At 44.6% G+C, this 16,620-nt stretch overlaps 1 protein-coding gene across 1 annotated transcript; it reads left to right on the plus strand.

Moving 5' to 3' along the window:
- The first annotated feature begins 5,358 nt into the window (after window positions 1-5,358).
- LOC129528439 (uncharacterized protein DKFZp434B061-like) lies at window positions 5,359-7,593 on the plus strand. Its single transcript, XM_055368836.1, is given in 4 exon segments — window positions 5,359-5,540; window positions 5,628-6,539; window positions 6,777-7,052; window positions 7,101-7,593. Coding segments are annotated over 4 exon segments (1,863 nt in total).
- Window positions 7,594-16,620: the final 9,027 nt, after the last annotated feature.

Consider the following 16,620-nt stretch of genomic DNA (forward strand, 5'->3'; position numbering starts at 1 on the left):
TGTATCATATACTTTACATAAAATATAAAATTACACAAAATACGTATCATTTTCTCTGCATACAACCTCAAAGTACACCAAATATGAAACGTACACTGTACATAAAATAGCAAAGTACACCAAATATGTATCATTTACAGTACAAAAAATATCAAAGTACACAAAATATTTATCATGTACTGTGCATAAAATATCAAGGTACAACCAAATGTATCATATACGGTATATAAAATTTCAAAGCACACCTAACGTGTATCATATACTGTATATAAAATATCAAAGCAAACCAAATATGTATCATATACAGTACATAAAATATAAAAACACACCAAATATATCTCATATACTGTACATAAAATATCAAAGCACAGCAAATATATATCATGTATTCTACAAAAAATATCAAAGCACACCAAATATATATCATATACTGTTCATAAAACATGAAAGCACACCAAATATATGTTATATACTCTACATAAAATATCAAAGCACACAAAATATATATTATATTCTATACATAAAATATGACAGTACACGCAATATGTACGATAAGCTGTAGATAAAATATCAAAATGCACAAAAGATGTATCATATACTGTACATAAAATATCAAAGTACACAAAACATATTATATACTGCACATAAATTATCAAAGTTCTCAAAATATATATCATATACTGAATATGTAATATCAAATTACACATGATATGTATCATATACTATACCTAAAATATCAAATTACACCAGATATCAATCATGTACTGTATATAAAATATCAAAGTACACCAAATATGTATTATATACTGTTCCTAATATATCAAAGTACAAAAAACTTATGTTATATACTCTAAATAAAATATCAAAGTACCCCAAATATGTATTATATACTGTACATAAAATATCAAAGTATACCAAACAGACATTATATACTCTACAAAAAATATCAAAGTACAGCAAATATATATTATATACTGAACATAAAATATCAAAGTACACCAATTATATATTATATACTGTACATAAAATATCAAAGTACACCAAATATTTATTATATACTGTACATAAACTATTAAAGTACACAAAATATATATTATATTCTGTACATAAAATGTCAAAGTATACCAAACGTATATTATGTACTGTACATAAAATATCAGTGTTCACCATATATATATTATATGCCATACCTAAAATACCACAGTACACAAGATATATATTTTATTGTGTACATAAAATATCAAAGTACACCAAATATGTATCGTATACTGTACATAAAATACAAAAGTACAACAAATATGTATCATATACTGTACATAAAGTGTTGAAGTCTTTTGCCCATTTTTAAAAAGTTGTCTGATTTTTATTTAGTTAGTTTTTGTTGTAGATGTTTGAATATATCTTAAATATATTTAAAATATATTCTAAATTTTAGTCTCTTACAAGATAAATGATTTGCAAATATTTCCCCCTTTGTGTAGAACTTTAGATTCACAAACTTCATTAATTTGTAAGAAATCCTCAGCAGTTGACCCCAAACAGATAAGACTGAAGCAGTATTTTAGGAATAGTTGAAAGTATGATCACCACAAAACATAAGCGTAATCAAATCCTGCAAGCTACATGTAAGGCACAATGACAAATAAGGCAGCAAAGGGCCATCTGGTGATTAGTTCACCACACTTGTTGCAACTGTTTGTGCTGAAGAATTAAAAGATACCAGCATTCAACCCATGTCTCCTCTCTTGAAGTAAACTGTCGTATGTTGGCTGGCCTGAACAAGTGTAGATATTCTCCATCCTCAATTAATATGCATGCATGACAAAGAAAAGGAGGCCTGGATGAAAAAATATTGTGTGATTAATAATTATGCTTTAATTAATTTTAAAGGATATAATTTCAGTACTTCTAATTCTCCCATCAGCAGTTATAACAAAGGATTAGTGAATAAATACCATAGACTGTTTTGCCTAGAATTGAATCCAATCTGTCTATTAAACTTTGCTTTTATTCAAGTGCAAAATGCTAAAACACATAATAACTACAGTGACAGCCACTGTGGATCCTCAGAGGTAAAATTAGTCTTGGGACATAAATCCTGCAAGCTAATATTGTTTTTACAGGGTTTAGAAAACCATTTAACTTGGTTTCAAACCTCACAGTGTGAGCAGTGGGACTCTCATCAAACTATAGCATGTGCTTCAGTACCATTTGTAGACTGACTCATTCCCATTGCCTTAAGTTGCCATCAGCAAAATGCCAGGGACTCTATTTCTTGCTCCTTAGCTCCTCGTTCCTGCCTGTCTTTCCACGAGGGAAGATTTTCTGGTAGGAGCTCAAGCTGTGCTTTTAATGAAACACATCCACACACACTGTCCTGTTGTCCACATTAAGCAGAGCTCCCTGAATAACTCATGAACAAAAGCATCTATGACTAACTGTTGCTGTGTGTCCTCCTAGCCTCTGAGGAGTCTCTAGTTCACAAGGACAGAGGAGATGGAGAGAGGCCAGTCAATGCGAGGGTAAGGTTGCCTTGCTTTCTCTGAAATAGAAATGTTCCTTTCTTGGTGTCTTTCTTTTTCAACTGACTTTACATGTGAGAAAATGACAATGTCCATGACAGGTATTAAATGCAATTTTCTGAGAGGGAGGAAGAAGTGACTCTTAGCAACTGATATGTAATCCAAAATGGCATTTAGCTATGACGGCTTCAGGTTGTAGACTGTATCCTTGGGATCCTTGTCCTTGGAAGCAATGTCTACTCCTTGGATTCAGTATTTTGCACTTGCCAACCTACGTGGACCTGAGAGATACACCATCCAGAAGCTGATGTCTTTTCCAGTGTGTATCCTACCCTTGTCTTGGAGGCCTTGAAGTTGACTACACTTTCTGATCAAGTTTTCAGTATTCATTGAGAGAAACAGAGCCTTGTGCAAATAATGCACAACATGACATACCCCTCAAAAAGTTTTGTTTCTGTATTGCAGGTGGTGCAGGTGGCCCCTCTGAGGCGTGAATCTAGTAAGTATTCTGGGATCACTTGCCAAGAAAACAATCTGGATGCCAAGAAACGTGTGGCATCCTTGCCTGGTTTCAATGTGAAGAGCCACCCTGATCCTGGGATTGTGATAGGAATAAGTATAGGGGAAGTGTTTTTTTAAAACCTGAATTCCCCAGGGAAAAATTATGGCCAAATTTTGAGGAAGCAGCTGTGCTCCCTTTTGGGTGGTGCTGAGTTGGGTGCTTGAGGATTGGTGGTGTCTTGTGTGAGGCTGCATCGTGTGGTGTGAATGTGTGTGTTTCTGTACAGGTGAGGCTGTGTGTTTTCTCAGGAGAGATTTCCCACTTATACAACCCAATCACCAGTGTCCACTTCTAACAATAACATCCACCCCCGCTCTACTCTCTCTGTACAGTGACTCCTCCACCCTCACCAGAGCCATCCCCGGGTCTGCCTTATTATCCCGACTGCTCAGGTGGAGAACCTGAAGGGCCAAGGGAGTGGCCCCAGCTCCTGAGGTCCTGAATGAAAAAGTGAAAACACGAACCCAGGAGTGTGGGCCAGTGCTGACACTGACATGCACTTAGTCATGGGGTGTTCACCACCACACAGGGAGTCCAGCATTCATGTATAAACCCAAAAGCAACGAGCCCGAAAGGCCCCAGACACTGCCCATCATCATAAAGTGGCCTCCGTGGTCACACAACCCAGGGCAGTTATAGGCTCATCTCCCCACGGACAGGCATAGTCATCAGTGTGTCAAAAGCACAAAGATCCCCAGGTGTTTGGCTCAGCTCACAGATCTTTTTTTTTTTTTTTAACTTTTAAGTTCAGGAGTACATGTGCAGGATGTGCAGGTTTGCTACATATAGAAATGTGTGTCATGAGAGTTTGTTGTACAGATTATTGCATCACCCATACATTGGCCTAATATCAGTTATTTTTCCTGATCCTCCCCCTCCTCCCACCTCCCACCCTCCAGTAGGCCCCACGCACACAAATTCTAAGAGGAGTGGGGGACCACAAAGGCCAGTGTGGCCCACTTCAGTTGTGAAGTTAATTTGCTCAGCAACTGGCCAAAGTCTATAAGGATGGGTGATGTATTTTAGTAGATTTAGTAATACTATCTTCCCAAGCCCTAAAATGCTCAAATCCTGCCAGCCAAAAATGGTGAGGAGGGACAGATAGAAACTCTGTGTAGCACTTGGTTATTAGCCTGGCTTCCATCCCTTAGTGGCAACTCTCTTGTATATGTGGGTTAAAGACCCTCAGCATCAAGCCAAGCCTCCTCCATGAGGAGCCATCTCACTATTGACTGGCTAGTGCTGGGTATGGCCACCAGCCCAACTGAAACAAAATGTTGCCTTAAAACAAGTGTAAATCTCATACAACAGGCAAATGCAGAAGCAGTGTGGTCTCACAAGTTGTAAAGAGGACAGTCGCAATTTTGCTGGACTTCAACCTGGGTAGAAGACATGAGGGAACTCTGTCACTGAATCACGGCAGAGTTCAAGGCCACTTGTAGACTATTTCGTGTTACAGAAGGTGGCCTTTAGCTACTAAGCAAAGGCCTCAGTTTCTCATTTCTTTCCTGTTCATCTTCTTGGTCATCCTTCTTCCGCAAGGGAAACGAGCCCAAGCAAAAGGCAGTTTCAATATTAATTTGACCGAGGTTTTGTGCAGTTTATTATCATCCAGGTAATCAGGTGCAACCCAGTCTGCCTAGCAGCTCCCCTATCTCTGCTCTGTGTTTTCATTTAATAAACATTATGGTCTACTTACTATGTGCTACATTTTCTCGAGACCAAGTAAATGAGAATCTTTATGTTGGCAGCTAAGTTAGATTTAACATAACTGACAAAAATTAAAATTTCTGATTTCTTGTAAAAATATTTTGTATGTGTGAATGCATACTGAATGTAAAGTGGATAAAAAAATCACACTTGCACTCATGGAAGGCTTTTCATGAATTTGTCAATTTCTAGTTTTTATATTTCCCCACTTCACCGGATAATGCATACCTGAACCTGGAAACTGATTCCGACTGCAGAAAGTGTTCTGAGACATATCCCTTAGCTTCACTAGTGCAGGTCCACCTGGGAGTATGTCCCAGCATCAGCTTGGCCCATGCTGTGATAAGCCAACTCCATGCACCACACCAAGCAACCCCCTGGGTGATTTACAGTCTCCACCACCAGGGAACTGACCTTTATTCTGTGTTCTTCAAGCTCCCCATGGGGACACCGTCCACGACATCACGAACGAGGACGCCGTCCACGACACCACCAACGAGGACACCTTCCACGGCACCGCCGACGAGGTCGCCATCCACGGCACCGCTGACAAGGACGCCGTCCATGGCACCGCCGACGAGGATGCCGTCCAGGGCACCCCCAACGACGCCGTCCACGGCATCACCGACGAGGACGCCGTCCAGGGCATCGCCAACCAGGACGCCATCCACAGCATCGCTGACTGGGACGCCATCCAGGGATTCACTGACTGGGACGCCGTCCAGGGCCTCGCTGACTGGGACACCGTACAGGGCATCGCTGATGGGGACGCCGCCCAGGGCATCACTGAAGGGGACGTCATCCATGGCATCGCTGACGGTGTCACTGTCCAGGGCATCGCTGACGAGGACGCCATCCAGGGCATCGCCGACGAGGAAGCCATCCACGTCATCACTGACTGGGATGCCATCCAGGGATTCACTGACTGGGATGCCGTCCAGGGCCTCACTGACTGGGACACCGTCCAGGGCCTCGCTGACTGGGACGCCGTCCAGGGCCTCGCTGACTGGGACGCCGTCCAGGGCCTCGCTGACTGGGACGCCATCAAGGGCATCGCTGACGGGGATGCCACCCAGGGCATCGCTGAAGGGGACGTCGTCCATGGCATCGCTGACGGTGTCACTGTCCAGGGCATCACTGACGAGGACGCCGTCCAGGGCATCGCCGACGAGGACGCCATCCACGTCATCACTGACTGGGACGCCATCCAGGGATTCACTGACTGGGACGCCGTCCAGGGCCTCGATGACTGGGACACCGTACAGGGCCTCGCTGGCTGGGACGCCGTCCACGGCTTCGCTGACGGGGACGCCATCAAGGGCATCGCTGACGGGGATGCCACCCAGGGCATCGCTGAAGGGGACGTCATCCATGGCATCGCTGACGGTGTCACTGTCCAGGGCATCGCTGACGAGGACGACGTCCAGGGCATCGCTGACGAGGATGCAGTCCAGCTCATCGCTGACGAGGACCCCATCCGTGGCATCACTAAAGAGGATGCCGCCCAGGGCTTCACAAACAAGGATGCCGCCCAGGGCATTGCTAACAAGGACGCCGCCCAGGGCATCGCTAACGAGGAGGCCGTCCACGGCATCCCTAACGATGCCGCCATTCAGGGCATTGCTAACGAGGACGCCGTCCAGGGCGTCGCTAACGACGATGCCGTCCAGGGCGTCGCTAACGAAGATGGATTCCACAGCATCAATAACGAGGACGCCGTCCAGGGCATCGCCAACTGGGACGCCGTCCACGGCTTCACCGACAAGGTCGTCTTCCACGGCATCGCCGACGGGGACGCCGCCCAGGGCATCGCCAACTGGGATGCTGTCCAGGACATCGCTAATGAAGATGGATTCCACGGCATCAATAACGAGGACGCTGTCCAGGGCATCGACAATGAGGACGCTGTCCAGGGCATCGCCACCTGGGACGCCGTCCAGGGCATCGCCAACTGGGACGCCATCCATGGCTTTGCCGACGAGGTTGCCTTCCACGGCATCACCGACGGGGACACTGTCCAGGGCATCGCCGACGGGGTCGCCGTCCAGGGCATCGCCGACGGGGATGCCGTCCAGGGCATCGCCAACGGGGACGCCATCCAGGGCATTGCTCTCGATGATGCCGTCCACGGCATCGCTAACGAGGATGCCGCCCAGGGCATCGCCAACTGGGATGCTGTCCAGGACATCGCTAATGAAGATGGATTCCACGGCATCAATAACGAGGACGCCGTCCAGGGCATCGACAATGAGGATGCTGTCCAGGGCATCGCCACCTGGGATGCCGTCCACGGCTTCGCCGATGAGGTCACCTTCCACGGCATCACCGACGGGGACACTGTCCAGGGCATCGCCGACGGGGTCGCCGTCCAGGGCATCGCCGACGGGGACGCCATCCAGGGCATTGCTCTCGATGATGCCGTCCACGGCATCGCTAACAAGGACGCCACCCAGGGCATCGCCAACTGGGATGCTGTCCAGGACATCACTAATGAAGATGGATTCCACGGCATCGATAACGAGGATGCCGTCCAGGGCATCGCCAATGAGGACGCCGCCCAGGGCATCGCCGACGGGGTCGCCGCCCAGGGCATCGCCGACGGGGACGCCGCCCAGGGCATCGCAGACGGGGACTCCACCAAGGGCATGGGCAACGAGGTTGCCGTCCACAGCATCGCTAACGAGGACGCCGTCCACGGCATCGCTAATGAGGACGCCCTCCACGGCGTCGCTAACGAGAAAATCAAATGTTAACCAGCAGTGACCTGCTTCAACACCATCATCGGAAGTCAGAAGTTGAACTCTTTTTTGATGTTTAAAGCCTGCATAATATTCGCTGTATTATTATTCAGCATATTACTATTTCCTTCATGATGGAAATTTGGTTTATCCCAATTTTCTATTCTATCAAAACACCACTACATAGAAAATCCCCATGCACATATTTCTCCTAATTGTGGAAATATTTTACATAAAAGACTCTAGACATGGGATGAAATTCCCAGGTTACTGGAATTTTAAAATAGATAGGTACTTCCAAATTGACCTCTTAAAAATTATATGAATTCGTAAGCTTCCAACAGTTATGGAGTTACCCCTTTTGAGAAATCTGTGCTAAAAGGACCCAAACAATGCTGATGACAATGATCAGGATAATAAGTACGCTGGGAAGACGACAAAATGATTTAGATCTTAGACAAGTCATTCTAGGTGTCTCCACTGTTTCAGTTCTTGCATTCGTTCATTCTTGTGCTTTTTCATTTTACCAAATAAAATAGCTCCTTGATGTCATATGAATCCACGCTATGCTTAATGAGTATTGGTTAGTAAAATGCCTATAACTAGTAATCTTCATCTGTGCAATTAAATATTAATTCATAAAGCACTTCAAATGTAAACAATAATTAGTAAATGAAAAGTACATAATACCTCGATTAGAAAAAAATCACTCCATTAAAAAGACATTATTTGTGTGATAAAAGAGTTTGCCATTTTTGTATTTTTCTACAAGGTTAAAGAAAACTAAGTCAACTTATACAAGTGAATTTTAAAAGACTTTAGGGCGGGCGTGGTGGCTCACACCTGTAATCCCAACACATTGGGAGGCCGAGGAGGGCAGATCACCTGAGGTCAGGAGTTCGAAACCAGCCTGACCAACATGGTGAAATCTCATTTCTACTAAAAATACAAAAAAAAAGCCCAGTGTGGTGGCACATGCCTATAATCTCAGCTACTTGGGAGGCTGAGACAGGAGAATCGTTTGAACCTTGGAGGCGGAGGTTGCAGTGAACCAGGATTGCACCATTGCACTCCAGCTTGGGCAACAAGAGCGAAACTCCATCTCAAAAATAAATAAATAAATAAATAAATAAAAGCCTTTAACCCAGAATGCAGAGTAAATTGGCCAAAAATGCTAACCTATGCATTTCAATACTATAGGAGTTGTGTAGGTAGAAATAACTAGATGAAATACTTCTGGTATTTCACCTTCCCACCTCACACAAGCCAGTGGTTTTCTGTGAATAACAAAAACAGCAGAATTTACTTGCCTATCCATAAGAGGTTACCACTTCTGTGTGTTCCCCTGAAACAAGTGGTGGCTGGGTGAGAAGGTGGACAGCACTAGGGTAGGAGATGGGGGCTCCAGTATCGTGGGCGAGCTTCCTAAACCTCTGCAACTTTCAGCCCGTAAATGGGATGAGCCATCAGAATTTTTAGCACAATGCCCAGAACAAAGTAAGGATTTGACAAATGACGCCTCTCTCCACATTGTTCTGTCATCAGCCACCGCATCCTGTACCTCCAAGCCCACTGGGCTCTGGCTGTTTCCATCACATGGAGAATGACTCAGAGCCTGGCCTCCAGCCACCCTCCTGGCCTTTCTGCTTCTCACTCTGCCACTGGCTCCTCATGGACCAGCCTGGGTGTCCTCAGATATACTGCAAACTTCACTGTGGGAGTCACGCATCCCTCACTGCTCCTTCACCAGGGAGCCATGGGGCTTTCCTCCTCAGGAGGACTCTGCAAGCAGCTGGGTGAAGGGCCCTCCCATCTCTCATCCTTCCTTAACTTTTGTCACAGTTCTCCTTCCTTCCACTCAGTGCTGCGCACACTGATTAATCCTCCATCTTCCCCAAAAGACAGGAACAGCATGAGCAGTAGAGAGTAGATTCCAATGATAGAAAAAATAGTCAGTGATTTCTCATTTCCATTGATCATCAATGAAGAAAATGTATCCTGAAGGTCATGTACCTCCTATGGGACTGCTGCATCCTCAGCCTCCTGAATTTCAGCCCAGCACCTTCCTCCCCAGCACAGCAACAGGTCAGCCCTTACCAGCATCCCTCTGTTATTGCCTTTGTGCACAGCCAGCACCAGGGCCGGGGGAGGCCTTGGGATTGTCCCTCCCCAACAATCTGTGAAACAATCCTTTATGTCACCAACAAAGCACAGCCTTATGCATTGGTGATCAGTCCCTCCCAACACCTCTGTCACTGTAAAGCTGGCAGGCAACCCTCCAAGGTTGGCCTTCCCAAGCACTGCACCTCTAGGTGACAGAGCACGTCCTTACCTTGAGGCCTGGGCTCCCAGTCTATCCTGTCCAATGAGCGAGCTGTGGAGAAGGGGGGATTCCGGGTTAAGGGGAGACTAGCAGGGCTCCTGCTTTTGTGTTGCTCTGTTGGGAAGGCTATTAAACACAAAGTGCTAAGCAGTGGGGATAGAACATGTTTTCATTATTTAAACCAATACGTTCCACAGATGGAATAATAAGAAATGCTACAACCAAGCTAACTGAATCCAACAGCATATCAAAAAGATAATCCACCATGATTCAAGTGGGTTTCATACTAGGGATGCAGGAATGGTTTAACATAGGCAAGTCAATAAATGTGATACGTCACATAAATAAAACTAAAAACAAAAATCACATGATAATCTGAATAGATGCAGAAAAAGCCTTTGACAAAATCCAGCATTTCTTTATGATTAAAACTGTTCATCAATATCAGCATAGAATGGACATAATAAAAGCTATCTATGACAAACCCACAGCCAACATTTTCCTGAATGGGGGAGAGTTGAAAGCATTCCCCCTGAGGACGGGAACAAGACAAAGATGCCCACGTTCACCACTTCTTAACACAGTGCTGTTCACTACAGCATTGGTTATAAGAGCAAGACTGGAAACAGAACGAATGGATACCCATAGCGGGGTGCTTAAGTAATTTCGGGAATAGTCATAGGGTGCAGTAATTTATAGCTCTGAAACAATACAATGGATTTACATTTGAAATGTGGAATGATAACTAAGGTGCATTGCCCAGTGATATATGCAGAGGCGCAGAGGACTTTGTGTAAACACGATCACACATCAGCATGCATTCCAGGTGCATGTTTCTATTTGCACATAGATTGCAGGGATGATAGGCAAACAAAAATGTTGACTTGGTGTTTGGAAGTTCAGAGTGGAAGGGAAACTTCCTTGCTAACCTTTTATGATATTTAGAGTTTCTAAATGTGAATACGTAATACATTTAGATATCTTAGTTAATAAGAAAAGCCTCTGTTCCTGGCCTCTTGCTGGCACATGTCAGGTGGAAATGGGGCTGTCATGCTAATGTGTGCAAACAGAAAAATCCAAGAATGGGAGTCTGCTTTTTTCATCATACAAATAATTGTTAATAGAAACAGTATGATAATTGCTCATTGATATACCATGCATATTCTATTAGATAATAATAAATTTCTGAAATTTGAACTATACTTACACATGGAAATTGAAATATATGGATGAAACATTGTGGCTTATATAGGCAATTGTTTTATTGGCATTTTACAAACATCATCATTCCTCATGGCACGGGTCTATGTGATATGAAGTAGCTTGTTATGCTTGGGAAAGGCAGTGATGACCACAAGAATGACTTCAAGTACTAAAGTACAATGGAGATTTCAACAATGTTTTGTTTAATATTTAAATATTTCATTGTGCTCCCAGGCTTTTTCTCACCCTAATAGCTCTCATCCATATCATGTGGGTCCCATTAATACAGATACCTCCGAATGCACCACTCTTCCATTATATCCAGTCAATTGCTGGTTACCTTGGGCCTACAACTGGGGGAGGGCAGGGGCTGCTGGCCACCTCCTCATCTACAGTAAGAGTCAATGAGCAGTTAAGTGGATACTGAAAACCATTTATCCTGCTGGCGTGAGAAATAAGTGGTTTCTTTCAACAGCGTAGTAAAATGCATCTTTTCCAAACTATTTATATGACTCAAGGCCCATCTCAATTTCAGATGTGGTTAGCCTCAATTCCTGATTCTCACGAAGGTGTGCAATGTCATCCACGGCCCAGTGCAGAGGAACACAGGTGCTGCCGTCAGACTGCCAGGGTCCGATCCCGCCTCCTCACTCACCCCAGGAGATCCCTTTAAGCCGGGAGTCAACAGTGAGGATGGAAACATGAGTGCTTTTTAAAGTCCTGAAAGTTCAGAGGCCGACTGTCAATTTCTCCTCTACCCCTGGGCACACACCAGGAGAACTCTGTCTCCAGGTTGAAGGAAGTGCCTGTGAGAGAGTTGTGTCCCTCAGATTCTGTTCACCACAGGTGACACTCGATGCAACCCCAAACATTTTGTGCACAATCCCAAGGGGTGCTGACTAATCCAACCCAAAGGCTGTGATGTTTGGCAGAGGCAGAAAAGAAAAGGCCAGGTGTTCTGGGAAAGACCACCTTCAAATAACACATCACCCTCATGGCCCAGAGAGACAGTTCTAACTATTATGCCAATAAACCTGGAAAAGACCAAATACAGTATGACACCTATTTCCTGTTTCGTTTTGATTTCATGCCCCCTCCCTTAACCTCCCAAGCAGCATGGATACCCCGAAGGCCCCTGGGAACTCTCTCCCATTGGATCTTACGTGGAAAGTAGTTACCTACCTACAAATCCCCATCATCGGATATGCTCTCCACAATCAAATCTTTAGAAACACAAACACCAGGATAAGTCATTAGAGAGAGGCCCACCCATTCCTCCCACCCCAGCTGAAGCCATGGTGCTTCGCACAGGATCCCCTGGTGTTTCACCATCTTGGCCAGGCTGGTCTCGGGCTCCTGACCTCATGAACCACCTGCCTCAGCCTCCTAAAGTGTTGGGATTACAGGCCTAAGGCACCATGCTCAGCCATATTTATTTATTTAATTATTTAGAGACAAAGTCTTGTTCTGTCACCAAGGCTGGAGTGCAGTGGCGCCATCTCAGCTCACTGCAGCTTCCACCTCCGAGGTTTAAGTGATTCTCATGCCTCAGCCTCCTGAGTAACTAGGACTACAGATACTCACCACCACGCAGGTATTTTTTTTTTCTATTTTTTTGTAGAGACACGGTTTCACCATGTTGGCCAGGCTGGTCTCAAACTCCTGACCTTAGGTGATCGGACAGCCTCGTTCTCTCTAAGTACTGGAGTTACAGGCATGAGCCCCTTGCCCGGCCTCTCACTACATTTAAGTGACGCCATGGCTCATGCCTGTAATCCTAGCACTTTGGGAGGCCAAGGCAGGTGGATCACCTGAGGTCAGGAGTTCGACATGAGCCTGGCCAACGTGGGGAAACCCCGTCTCTAGTAAAAATACAAAAATTAGTCAGGCGTGGTGGTACAAGCCTGTAGGCCCAGCTACTTGGAAGACTGAGGCAGGAGAATCACTTTAACCAGGAGGCAGAGGTTGCAGTGAGCCAATATCATGCCACTGCACTCCAGCTTGAGTGACAGAGACACTGTCTCAAAAAAAAAAAAGAAAAAAAAAGAGAAAGAAATATGATGCCGGGGCATCTCGGCCTCAATACCTGCGTGAGCACAGTCATGTCCAGGCCAGGGCTGCTGGTCGAGGTCCAGCCCCATCTCTTCCAGCAGAAAGGGAGTAAGCTTGCGGGGTGGCTGGGGGACAAGATCCCAGGATCTCGGCCTCTGCTCATGGATCAGCTCTGAGACCCCGAGTGAGCTGGGGGTGCTCTGTGCGCTTTGGTTTCCCCAGCTGTCAAGTAAAGGGATTGGATGAGGAAGTCTTGTCAAGGTGGAACGATCTCACATTTGGGGCAGCAGTGAATGATCCCACTCCCTGGGCCATGCCAGTGGCCTGGCCTCAGCTGAACACAGCCCCAACACTCTGGAATGGGGATGAGGGGGCAGTCAGCTCTTGCTCCTAGTAAGAGAGATGCAACAGGGCTCTGTGGCTGAGCTGGGTGCCTTGCCTCACACCTGTAATCCCAACCTTTGAGAGACTGAGGCAGGAGGATTGCTCAAGACCGGGAATTTTGAGAGTAGCCTGGACAACATAGCCCGACCCCATGTCTACAAAATAATAATAAAACACACAGCTATAGTCCAAGCTACTTGGCAGGCTGAGGCAGGAGGGTCCCTTGAGTCCAGGAATTGGAGGCTGCATTGAGCTATAATCACACCACTGCACTCCAGCTTGGGTGACAAAGTGAGACCCTGTCTCTAAAAGAAAAAGAAATTGGCCTGTGAGCATGGGTTTGATTTTGAAACAGGACCCGGAGGGTAGGGTAAACGTGTGGGTAAATCTAAATGAATGTTATTGGTATAAAATGACAGTAGTATAGAAAATGATATCTTGTGGGGTTTAAAATAAGTAAAACATACTGAAATATGTATGGGTACAGTTATATATCTGGGATTTGCACTGAAATAATGTGGGGTAGAGGGAAGCAGGAAAGAGTATACATGAAATTAGCTTGGCCATAAGATTGTTGTTGAAATTGAATGGATACGTGGGGCTTCATTACACAATTCTCTTTACTCTTACATAGCTCTACACTCTCAACATAAATAAGAATAAAAACACAAAAAACACACAGGTACATCTATGCACACACACATATTTAAAATACACAAAAATATTAGCATATAAGTCACTGGGGGTAAATTTAGTTCCTGTTCCAAGGTTCTTGTACTGACTAGGAAGAGGATAGAAGTACTAACTCATAGGCTGGGCGCGGTGGCTCACGCCTGTAATCCCAACACTTTAGGATGCCGAGGTAGGCAGATCTCTTAAGGTCAAGAGTTCAAGACCAGCCTGGCCAACATGGTGAAACCCTGTCTCTACTAAAAAAGAATACAAAAATTGGCCGGGCATAGTGGTGCACACCTGTGGTCCCAGCTACTCAGGTGACTAAGGCAGGAGAATTGCTTGAACCCAAGAAGTGGAGGTTGCAGTGAACCAAGATTGCTTCACTGCACTCCAGCCTGGGCAGCAGAGGAAGACTCTCTCTATCTCAACAACAACAACAAAAAGTACTAGCTCATGTTAGACTTCGATAAGTGAAGGATGCATGTTGTAAGCTCTAAAATAATCCAGTCATCTTTTAAAATAACTCTAAGACTGCACAGTTATGAAACTAATAGAGAAGGAGGAAATTAAATAATAAAAATAATAAATCCAAAACAAGATGTGAGAGGAGATAAGAAGAAATAGAATAGGCATGGAAAACAAATTGGTGGTGGGTTTCAACTCAAATAAATCATTAGTTACATTTAAAAGGACAATAAAAATTAAAATAATTGAAAATAAAGTAAAACCCAACTAATGCCTTTTATATAAGGATACAGAGAGGTGGAAAATAATGAAAAATATGTCATGCATGCACTAACCAAGAAAGCTGTATAACTTTTTTTTTTTTTTTGGAGATAGAGCCTCACTCTGTCTCCCAGGCTGGAGTGCAGTGATGTGATCTTGGCTTACAGCAATCTCTCCCTTCTAGGCTCAAGCGATTCTCCCACCTCAGCATCCCAAGTAGCTGGGACTACAAGTGTTCCAACTTAGAATTATATTAGCCACACCCAGCTAATTTTCATATTTTTTTGTAGAGGCAGGGTCTCGCCATGTTGCCCAGGTTGGTCTTGAACTCCTGGGATTCAGTGATCCACCCACCTCGAACTCCAACAAAGTGCCAAGATTACAGCCATGAGCCACCATGTCCAGCATAACTATTTTTAATGAAGTAGACTTTAAGAAGAAAAGTATTATTAGAGGTAAGAGACACATCACGGAAAAGAAGAATTTACTGGAAGCCAGGAGCAGTGGCTCATGCCTGTAATTCCAGCACTTTGTGAGGCCAAGGCGGTGGATCACCTGAGGTTGGGAGTTCAAGACCAGCCTGACCAACATGGAGAAGGCCTGTCTCTACTAAAAATACAAAAATTAGCCAAGCATGGTGGCACATGCCTGTAATCCCAGCTACTCAGGAGGCTGAGGGAGGAGAATTGCTTGGACCCAGGAAGTGGAGGTTGCGGTGAGCTGAGATTGTGCCATTGCATTCCAGCCTGGGCAACAAGAGCAAAACTCTGTCTCAAAAAAAAAAAAAGTTACTAGCTAGTTTTAGTAATTCTTAACATCCAGGAAACTGGATGTGAAAGCTTTTCAGAGAAACTAAACCAATAGATTATACATAGAGAGAGATTTATTTAGGAATTGGCTCACATGATTGTGGGGACTAGCAAGTTTAAAATCTGTAGGGCAAGCCAGCAGGCTATAAATTCAGGTAAGAGTTGATCTCGAAGTCTGGAACCTCACATCTGTAGAGCAGTCAGGAGGCCAGAAACTCAGGCAGGGTTTTTGTGTTACAGTCTTGAAGCAGAATTCCTGCTTCTCTGGGAAACCTGTTTTTGTTCTTAAGGCCTTCAACTGATTGGAGGTGGCCCACCCATATTATGGTGGGTAATCTCTTTTACTTAAAGTCAATTGACTGTCAGTATTAACCACATCTATGAAATAACCTCCCAGCAAGATATTGACAAGTATTTGACCAAACAACGGGGCACCATAGCTTAGCCAAGTTGACACATAAATTAACCATCAGGAACGAGTAGAATATCCAAAAAACAACATAGTAGGGGTATTATATCTTATATAGCTATTATAATTATATAAAACATATAATTATAGAATGAAGATATTAAGATAACCATTAGAACAAAAATATAAACTTTTCTTTCTTTTTTTTTTTTTTTTGAGACCAAGTCTTGCTCTGTCATCCAGGCTGGAGTGCAGTGGTGCAATCTTGGCTTACTGCAAACTTTGCCTCCTGGGTTCAAGTGATTCTCCTGTCTCAGCCTCCCAAGTAGCTGGGATTACAGGCACCCGCTACCATGCCCAGCTAATTTTTGTATTTTTAGTAGAGACGTGTTTTCACCATGTTGCCCATGCTGGTCTCCAACTCCTGACCTCAAGTGAGCCACCCCCTCGGCCTCCCAAAGTGCTGGGATTACAGGTGTGAGCCACCACACCCAGCCAAAAATCACC

The sequence above is a fragment of the Gorilla gorilla genome, chromosome 17 (genome assembly GCF_029281585.2).
Source record: "Gorilla gorilla gorilla isolate KB3781 chromosome 17, NHGRI_mGorGor1-v2.1_pri, whole genome shotgun sequence".
Taxonomy (NCBI): domain Eukaryota; kingdom Metazoa; phylum Chordata; class Mammalia; order Primates; family Hominidae; genus Gorilla; species Gorilla gorilla.